The following is a 10,973-nucleotide window of genomic DNA, read 5'->3' on the forward strand; positions in this document are numbered from 1 at the left end:
TCAATTTGAAACGTTATTTCTTTATCTCAGTAGACGATTACTAAGAATTTCCTCTTTGTTATTGTTATTATTCGCCTCTTGCAGTATGGTTATGGAGCCAGCAGAAGCAGCAGCAGCAGATCATCAAGACTCGATTGGCGGTACAGGCCTTACTGACTCACCATGTTGCAAACAACCACCTTGTTGGACAACTAAACACTTTCAAAAGTCGTTTCGTATTCAAATTGCTCTAAACATACTAGATTTGATAGCAAAATCTGTCTACTCCGTAATGGTTGTGTGATACGATATTTTATCTTGTTTATCGTTATTATCCTATAATAATTTGGATTGAGATAAGGTGTTTCTGGTTTTCACTTACAGCAGTTGAGCTCCTTAAAGAAAAATCATCCTTACGACAAGTAATGCTGTTTTACATGTTGACTACAAAGTCGACAACATGAAGAATTTGATTCTCATGATGTTGCAGTGTAAGAGGCATAAGCCACTAGAATTCGTCAGTTGATATAGTATTCGTGTGGTAGTATCTGAAAATTTCAGAGACGCTGAGCCACCTGATTACGCATAAATGGTTTTCCAAGCAGGTGAAGAATCTGGCTGTTTTTGGCCTCCACTCCGCGTGCTCTGTTTCCATACCTGCTAGGAGATAAGCCTCAATCCTTCTTTTATGCGCCTACCATGTTAAAATAATTGCTCTCAATCAGAAAAAGGTGCCTTTATACGGGTCTCAGGGAGTGTTGAGGGTCCTCGGGCATATGATGCTTTGTAGTGCCGAGAGATTAGTTTGTCTTCTTCGCAGAGCATGAGAAACAAGTTTATTTAGACCACGCATGAGTAGACAAGTGATATGAATATAATATTGTTATCCATTGTTTCATGATTTGGATTTAACAAATCTGTCATTCATAGTACAGCAAGCTACGGCGCATGAAACAATTTTTTTCCGCGCTTGCATGTATGAACATATTTCTGTTGATTTGTGCAAAGCTTTTGTAGTATGCAACTGATAGAGGAATGTGTGATCAAATATTTAGAATAACATTACATATTTGGTTTCAAGTTATTTTTCAAAATAAGGTACCTTGTAAATGAAATATGTTATCCTATCAATTTATAAAAAAGTCAGATGTTTCAAGGCGCTAAAAATGATATACAAATAGAGCCTCAAATACAAAATATTTGATGTTCTAGATTGCTGTACTACCCGTAAAAATATGGTGCCAAAAGTTTTTTTTGACTGTTCGTGTTTAGTCTTTTGTTTTGTTGTAAAGAAAAAAGCTGGGCTGGGAGTGGAGAACCAAACTGACAAGAAAAGACTTTGGAGAAATCCAACTCTAGGGACTTGACTTTGAAACTGCTGTCCCTCATTTCCATTATGCGTTCGCGGACAACACTGTTACCCCTATACTTTATGAAGCGAAGTTTGTCCATTTGGGTGTTGTTGGCAAGGAATTTATCGAAACTCAGCAAATTGTTCATCAACAGCTTACTTTGCCTTAGTGTCATGGGTCGATCGCTGGGACTCGACCGTGACATCCTTGGGGGCCACATTTGGTAGGCACTTGGGTTGACGAAGTTGTGGAGTTGCGGAGTTGAGGCATTTCGTCAGGTGGGAGTCGCTGTCAAGTCAACAGAGGCAATTCCCTAGCAATGGCCCGTGCCATGACATGGAAATAGGTGCCGCATGCGGGGGCTCAAAACGTACTCCTCGGTGAGCACCTTTGTACCCCCGGGGTGCCAAATGGATGGATGTCTTGTAGGGTATATAGAGGAGGGGTGGACACTTCGTAAGTGGCCCCGACTCCCCCGTCGACCCATAAGACATGGGTCGTTTCTTGGCTAGCGGAGTGGCCAAGCCTAGCGTTCCGTGTGATCGAGTATTAGACGGTTGAAGGGACACGAGCCTAGTGTAATGTCGGAGACGCAAGAGGTCGACGACATTACGGAGCGGGGAATACCGGGAGGCTTTCCTCCTAGGATAGCTTGCGCTACCTTATGCCGGCTTGGATCTCTGTAGTGGAGCGTACGAGTGGATGAGGGATAGTTTAGCAACGGATGGTCCTATGTAAAGGACAAGGCTCGCGAAGGCAAGTGTGCTGAGCGGGGATTCGTGGGGCGCGGTGCCCACGAAGGCCAAGGAGGCGGAACTCAATAGGATCGCAAAAAAGGAGGCACGCCGAGGGAGGACTCGTAAGGTAGGATGTCTAGGGGACTCGAGGGGCGGAGCCCAATGAGGCAAGCGGTATCGGTATCCGTATAGTGAACCTTGAGAGACTGGACCTATGGTGTAAACGACCAGGCGTGGTCGAGCCAAGGAGGGACCAGTGGCTAACGATGCGGAGCGAGGCCGGGTCGTTTGTATGGGGCCTTATGAGGCGAACCTATGGGAGTCAAGGGCGCGGAGCGCCATGGCAAAGCGAGGGTCGAGTGGACGGTCGAGAAGCATGGTGTGGACTTGTTGGTTCCCTTGCTAGGAGCGTTGGGACACGAGAGCCGTACGGGTTGGATGCGAAGCATGGAAGTGAGAAGCATGGGCGTGCGGGGTGTCACGCCCTGGGACCCGGCATAGGCCCGCCCGGTGCGTGCCCAGACCCGCCATATGCCTGCACATATAATGCGTCTACAACAACAGAGATATGAAAGTGAGGAGAAATAGAGCACTAGAGATATCAGAGCAACTAATAGCTAAAGTCTAACAAAAAGTAGAGTAAAAGAACGTAATCCACTAAAGTAAACATGAAAAAGTACAATAATCATCTCAAAGTACTACAAAAATGGGGTCGTCTCTATACATGGATACAACTCTCAACCTCTCCAAAATAAAACAAAAGAGAGGTAGACCACGGAAACAAGCTAGCTCGAGACGATACCCTTTTCGCTGTCCCTAGTCTCGCCCGGAGTGGAAGGCTCTGAAATAAAAATATGAAACAGAGGGCGTGAGAACTATAACTTATAGTTCCCAATGGGCAATTACTGACCTCAGCACAATGCACCATTAGGCCCGAAAAAAAGAGGATAAGTGAAAAGCAACAACAATAATAATAATAATAAACTGCTGAATTGAAAGCATGTATGAAATGCTATACTACTATGTCACAAGTAAATACGATGAATATCAATGCTATCAAGGTTAAGTATGCAAATGCAAGGTGAATATGCTCATTCACGGCTACAAGTATACTATGATGCAACAAGTAAATCTATCAAGTATACTACATGTCCCAATACCTCGAAGCCACACCATGAGTATGTCAAGTAATCCAACTACCATAATCTATCTAGTAGTGATTCACATCTAAGATTTGATGTCAAAGTTCAATCTTATTTTAGAACCTACACGAGTGTAGTCCAGCTTGTGCCGCCTAAGTATCGGTGGTAGCTCCAGCATTCCCACTCTGGGAATGAGTCTATCCCTCACGACCCCGTAGATTTCTCGATACCGCACGAGCGAGCTTAAGTCGCGTAGGCTAACTCCGGAGTGCCGGCTTGTAGGGAGCGACCCTCACAAGCATGTGTGAATGAGCACAAATGGCAAGCAAGCAAGTCATCGTCTCAAGTATCCAATCCTCATATCTCTAATATGGTAATAGTCACTAGTAACCTAACGGTTTAGTTCTATGTCTCAATGTGATGTTCCAACACTCACTATGCTTAGTGCCTCTTTATGATACTTGAGTCTTGCTATAAGTTAAGCACATTTCATATTCTATGTTCCATTTATGACATTAATATTAGGTTCATTTATAGCCCGAGCTCAATGTCCCTTTATGACATTAGCCCAATCATTCTCAAATAGTACAAGTCCCCAAGCCTCTTTATGGCTTACTAAAATCCCTTGTGTCTCAATTAGGCATAGATTTAAATGCATGCAAGCAATGCTCATTTTCACTATAAGAATCATGGTCTCAAGTCCCACACAAGAATGCTAAATGCAACATAAGCCCCACATGCAAACTCTCTACTACATAGAGGTCCGAAAGTTCATTACACATAACATAGGCATGTTAAACATTCTAAAATTCACAATTAATATATCTAACGTGAAAATGTATGAATTTCCACCATACGACACATAAGTCATCAAATATGAGAATTTCTTATATTTTAGGCTAGGTCAAACCCACCGAACTTCGCGAAACCCTTCGTTTGCTCCAACGAGGATATCCACTAAGCTCCTAGCACCCTAGAAGCATCAAAATGTGAGCTACAAGAAGTAAACGAACAACTACTAGCTCAATCATTAACCATCTAGGCATAGAGGGCTAAACTCTCATCTATAGTGTAGAAATCCCTCTCCAAAGCTCAAATGGAAGTTAAATCCCTTCCAAGGCAACCTAAACCAAGGTTCTAATCCAATTAGATTAGCTCCAAAAGCTCCAAATCAAAAAGCCCCAAATAAACCCTAGATTTTCCATTCTAGGGTTTCATCTCCCAAAAACCAACAAAACTAGGTCTAGAGGGGAGAAATGAGCAACTAACCTTCTTAGAAGCTCCTAACCAAGCTCCAAAAGTGATGATCTCCTCTTTAGCAAGCTCCAAGTCTAAGCCTTCAAGCACCAATGGGAAGAAGAGAGGGAGAGGAAGATGCTCCAAGTCCTCTAGTTGATCTTCTCCTTTTCCTACCTTCCTTCTTCTCCTTCTCCTCATTCTTCTCCTTCTCCTTCTCTAACAAGGGAGTGAGGAAGAGAAATGAGGGGGAGAGAGAGAGGGTGAAATGGCCATATAGGCCCTCTAAAGCAACAAAATTCCAGAAGGGTTATTTGCATACACGTCCCTGCAAATATAGTGAATTGCGAAAATATCCCTGCAAAACGGAAACTCCATGAGCTGTCCCTGCAAAAGTCCTAATTTATACAATATGTCCCTCTGATTAACATCTGTTAGAGAACTGTTTATTTTTTAACAGTTTTCATGTGAAATGACCATTTTGCCCTCACAAATATATCCCTCCAAAAGCATCTTCCCCCTCTCTTTCTCTTTCTCTTCCTCTTCGGGCCGCCGGAGCGGATGGCGGCGACGGCGCGGGTCGAGCTCGCCGACGACAAAGAAGAGGGAAGAGAAAGAATGAGAGGAAGAAAAAAAGGGAAGAGGAAGAAGGAGAGGAAGAGGGAGAGGAAGAGGGAAGAGAAAGATGAAGAGGAAAGGGTTCGTCGCCGCGCGCCGCCGCCGCATCTCCTCCCTCGCCGGCGACGAAGAAGAGGGAAGAGGAAGAGGAAGAGGAAAAGAAAGAAGGAGAGGAAGATGAAGAGGGAGAGGGAGAGGGTTCACCGCCGCCGTCGCATCTTCTCCCTCGCCGGCGATGAAGAAGAGGGAAGAGGAAGAGGGAGAAGAAGAAGAAGGGAGAAAAGGGAAGAGGGAGAGGAAGAAGGAGGAAAAGAAAGAGAGAGGGTTCGCCGTTGCCGCCGTCGTCGCCGCCGTCGCTGCCGCCGCCGCCCTCGCCGGCAACGAAGAAGAGGGAAGAAGAAGATGAGGAAGAAGAAGAAGGGTAGGATCGTAAATTTACCTTATAATTAACCATGGTTAAGTACTTTAACCGTGGTTAATGAAAATTTTCTAACAGTCCTTAACGGCAGGGACATATCTGCATAACTTTAGACTTTTGCAGGGATAACTTATGGAGTTTCCGTTTTGCAGGGATATTTTCGCAATTGACTATGTTTGCAGGGACCTGTATGCATTTAACCCAATCCAGAAAAGCCCCTCAACTTTGCAACCATTGCAAAGCCCGATCTGGGCTGTTTTCAGGCGGAGGGACCGGTCTCCCCGACCCCTAGGACCAATCCCCCAGACCTCCCGCAAAACAGACGTTCGGGAACCGGTCTCCCTGGCCAGGGGACCGGTTGCCTCGCAGTCTGCTGCAACCACAGCCGATGGGACCAGTCTCTTCGACCAGGGATCGGTCCCCGAGAGTAAAACTCTTAGGATTTAGCCAAAAATCCACAAATTCGAACCGCGGGTCGGATCGCCATCTATGACCCTCCACAAAGTGTGAAAAAGTTCGGAACCCATATCGAACACTTGAACCTCACAATTTGCAAAGGTCCAGTGTGCTACATTCACCCCTCCTAAAAAGAAGTTTCGTCCGCGAAACTCGAAAAGCAAAGTATCTCAAATCGCCATCTGAAAAAGATGGGGATAGCGCTCCTACAGTGGGCTCTCCAATTCCCACGTGGCCTCGCGCTCCTCGTGGTTTCTCCACAGAACCTTCACATAGCTGATTTTACGGTTCCGCAGCCTCTTCACTTCACGAGCCAAGATCCTCACAGGCTGCTCCTCAAAACTCAAATCCTCCTTCAGCTCCAAAGGTGTAGCATTCAATACATGAGCTGGATCGTGGATGTACTTCCGAATGACCGATACATGAAATACAGTGTGTACACCCGATAGGTTCAGCAGTAGAGCAAGTCGATACGCTACCGGGCCTACACGTACGGGGACCGGTCTCTCCTTCAGGAACCGGTCCCCGAGAGTCCAAAATCTAGGACTTGGCCAGATTTTCTAATTTTACTCTCTCGAGTCCTATTTCCCTACACCAAGGTTCCAATGCGCTTAGAACCCATTCCAACTCGTTCCACTCCGCGTTTCGCTCATTTCGACGGAACTCGGCACATTCTACGGGAGTGCGATACGTGACACAGGCTCTCACAGGTTATAGTCAAAGAAAAAGGGTCTAATTGGTCCTACAATAAAAACTCATGTGCTCTTGGCACAAACCGATGCAAAAACAGCAAACCGGGTCCACTGTCAACCGCGACGGCACCTGACAATCCGGAATAGTCTATACACTACTGTAAAATAAACTCGGCATCTCAGCACGAGCGTAAATTCATTCTACACTATTCTGGATATCTACCGCATGCAAACTGCGGCGATACAAATAAACTACAGCTCCTAAAGTTAAATATGGTAGTTTTCAGAAAATAACAGTGCAGAGGTTATAGTTTTCTCCTAAGTCAATTCCAAGTCTAATATGTAAAATTATACTACTAGTTTAACTCCAAATTCAGATTTTAAGCCTAATCCATGAATTCGAGCACTAGCAAGAAAATAACACATGATACATGTTGACAATATAAAAACTTAGGAGGTAATCCGGCGATTTCGGTAAATTTCAACCCACTTCAAAAAGCTAGTCCAACAACGGTGAGAAGTCGAAAGGAGAGGAAATCACGCGCTCGCCCGGCCTCCAACGATGCAACCGCAACGCACACTCGAACGGCCTTCCAAAACGACGTCGAAAATCACCCGAAATGGAGCCGCGATCTCCCTCAAATACGATCAAATTTAGAGAGAGATGAACATGAGATTTAAAATACTCTCTCTCTCTCTCTCTCTCTCGTGGATAACCATAAAAGGAAGTAGGTGGTGCATGTGGATAACCACCCACAAAAATGACCACCATACCCCTCCACTAACTCAAAATGATAGCGGGAGTTGCCGTACCGGTACTCAACACTGAAATCTCACAGGCAACCAAACACCAGAGATACTACATCCGTGCTAACAAATGGTTTTCGATGATGCGGCTTTTAAATCAACGATCGGCTGCGTGTTAAGAAAATTATGTATATATATAGGAGCACGGAAGCCTCCGTGCATTTTATCATTATATAATATATAATTTTTCGCTGTGTGTTAAGAAAATTTTATATATATATAATAATATATTATATATATATATATATATATTATATATATGTACTATACTATCAATAGTACCAAGCCTTGATACTATTGAGTTTTCGGCCGTTGGAGAGAAGGATGAAGCGCGTTAGAGATAATAGTGGTCCCCGATTAAATTGATAGTGGTCCCTAGGGTTGAGTTGGGTGGTTGATTTAATAGTATAATCTAACGAGTGGAAATGATTCAAATGGTAGATCTAACCGGTAGAAAACTCAATAGTACCAAGGGCTTGGTACTATAATAGTATAATAGCCGAACTTATATATATATATATATATATATATATTATAGTATATATATAATAGAGGAGAGAGCGAGAGAGAGAGAGAGTGTGTGCGGTTGGTATGCTTTTGGAAGTACGGAGCCCTTCGTGCTTCCAAGTCGTTTTCGATGTTGTGACTTTCGAATCGACGATCGGCTCCGTTAGACTTGATCTAGAGTATTTGAAGTACCTAGAAAATAAATTTTGTAATTTTTCGATATTATTTGCTTAGTGTTCGAATGGCTTAAAATCAACGACTGAAAATAAAAATCTTACAAAATGTGACGATACGACATTAAAATTTTAGATCAAAGATATTGATCTTCTTTTATATATTATAAAGAATTTTGTATTAAAATTTCACGTGATTCAGATATTTCTACACCGTTAAACTTACAAATGGCTCACCACGGCCATTAAAATTATTAATTTGAACCCATTCGATCACTAGGCAAATGATATCGAAAAATCAAAAAGATTATTTTCTAGATATTTCAAATACTCTAAATCAAGTCTAACGGAGCTGATCGTCGATTCGAAAGTCCCAACATCGAAAACGACTTGAAAGCATGAAGTGCTCGTACTTCCAGAAACATACCAGCTCCTCTCTCTCTCTCTCTCTCCCTATATATATATATATATATATACAAAGGTAATTAATTAACTTAAAAAGTATCAATTGGATTACTCAAACAAAGCTTCCTATTGACTTTTTGGCAGGGTGTCAAAGTGAGAAAACCCAAGGGATATATAATGCGGACAGCGACTCACGACAAAGCACACACATTCCCACCTCTCCACTCAGCTCGCACATCGATATATGTATGCCAATTTATTAAACTATTATAAAACTACTAATAAAAACAATTAATTACTCTGAAAAGGTCCTCCGCGGCTCCTTCTCGTACGCAATCACGCGTGTCCTCATCCGTTAATCCAGCAATATATAAGAAATCGGCGTAATTTGTTAAATAATTTAATTTGTAAGAGCTGAAAAAACTATACAGCAAAGCAAAGGGTTTGGAGCACAAAGCCAGAGGACTCAAGCAAGAGAACTGGGCACGATTTAACACGCATTATTGTTCGATCGATCGACATACATATCTCCCTCTCCGTAGCAACCACGCTGTCGCGTCTTTCTCCGTTTCCAACTCAACTCCACCCTCGCCCAAATTTCTCTTTTCCCTAATCCCCACAATGTATCACGCCACACTTTAATAAGAGCCTATTTCGTTCGCGTTATTTTATCAGAATTATAGAGTATTTATTTTATTAAAAAAAATTTAGATTATTATGTTTGATTTGTTCTCCAAGTAATCCGATTGATAATATAGTATTACTAACAATTGCAAAATAATCTCCAAAATATATTACTAAGGAGCCTGCGAGTATCTTACATTACTAATTATAAATTATCTAAACCCAATTATTCAAAAATTAAGTTTGACTATAAAGTTTGAATTCACTTTACAAAATTTTTGAATTTGCAGTTTGAACTGAAATTTTGAATATAAATTTAAAGATTTTAAAAATCTATTTAATTTAAATCTAAAATTTAAACTTAAAATTTCAATTTCAATTAAAAATTTGCATTTAAAATCAAATTTTGAATTTAAATTCAAACTTAAAAATTAGAATTTAAATTTAAAATTTAAATTAATATTTAAATTTAAATTTAAATTTAAATTTAAATTTAAGATTTATATTAAATTTTCAAATAAATATGTGTAAGGATATTTTGAAATAATATTACCTTTACTATCAAAATTACTGAAATATAAACGGTGAACCAAATAAAATAATTTTATATACGTAATAATCCGATATTACATTATTGCGCTGAATCAAACGAAATAATTTAGTATTAATAATAATTTGAATAATGGATATTAGAGTAATATCACTTATGTTGAGATAATCAATAATGTTAGCTAAAGCGAATCAAACGGATTCTAACATCCGTGGTTTCTTATTCCAAAACGCACTAGCCACACTTTTTTTTTATTTTTATTTATTTATTTATTTTTTTCTGAATCTAAGCCTCTGGACCCAGTTTCGAATGATGGATTTTGATTTGATTTAATAAGATAAACAAAAATAGTGCAGAGAGATTTTATCTTGGGAGAGAGACAGGGATTGTAAGGACTTAAAGGCGCCGGAATTTGTTAAGACTAAATGTTTAATTGGATGTTACCGACCGTCTCTAGCGCAAGTGGCAAAGGGCTTGTGGTTGCATGGTACCCGAAGTCACAAGTTCAAATTCTAGTTGATTCATATTTCCAGCTAAGTTTATTTTTAAATAAAATAAACGAAGCGGGTAGCATGCTACCTATCTCTCAAAAAAAATTGTTTAATTGGATGTTATTTTTCTAACTGAAATATCTGTGTTGCATAAAAATTTTCTCTATTCATCTACCAAGCAGCAAAACAGAGTTAGACTAAAAATATATACAGGCATAATTCTGGATTTCTTTTATTAGATAGATTTTTCTGAGTATCATGTTATCTACGCTTTTCTCATTCCAAAAAGTTCTGACTTCTCTTATATTCATCATACACGTGAATGAGTGTGTCAAGGATAAATTTTTTATTGCTTCCTACTAGATCAAATATTCAGAAAGTAGAACTTGTTAGAACTAAAACCGAAAAGATCTAGTTCGTCGGATGCGAAAATACCAAAAGAGATCCGAGAAAGAGAGAAGAAAAATAAAGAACACAATATTTACGTGGTTCGGCCAACGGCCTACGTCCACGGGCGAAGACGGGGCGGAGATCCTCATTATAATCAAAGTGGTGTACAAAATATACCTCTCTCACAAAACCCTAATCCTAAAAAATACACCCATATTCCCTCTGTCATCTTCCGCACTAAATCAATAGCAGAAATGGTATATTTATAATAGTGGCTAAATCCTAATACGATTAGGAATACAAACCCACTAAGATTAGGAATATCTCGATAAATTAGGCATAATCTAAACTTAACTTAATAGGATAATTAAAACAGAATAGGGTTAGAAGACCTTG

General features: G+C 40.7%; 1 protein-coding gene across 2 annotated transcripts in view; it reads left to right on the forward strand.

The window, feature by feature from the left end:
- The window catches only part of LOC109721444 (heterogeneous nuclear ribonucleoprotein A/B), a 43,174-nt gene extending 42,872 nt beyond the window's left edge, over positions 1-302 (forward strand). For both annotated transcript variants that reach the window (XM_020249088.1, XM_020249089.1), the window contains exon 14: positions 85-302. In XM_020249088.1, coding sequence (XP_020104677.1) covers positions 85-156 — 72 coding nt within the window. In that variant the 3' untranslated portion in view covers positions 157-302. The remainder of the gene's footprint in view (positions 1-84) is intronic.

The sequence above is a fragment of the Ananas comosus genome, linkage group 15 (assembly GCF_001540865.1).
Source record: "Ananas comosus cultivar F153 linkage group 15, ASM154086v1, whole genome shotgun sequence".
In the NCBI taxonomy this organism is placed as follows: Eukaryota; Viridiplantae; Streptophyta; class Magnoliopsida; order Poales; family Bromeliaceae; genus Ananas; species Ananas comosus.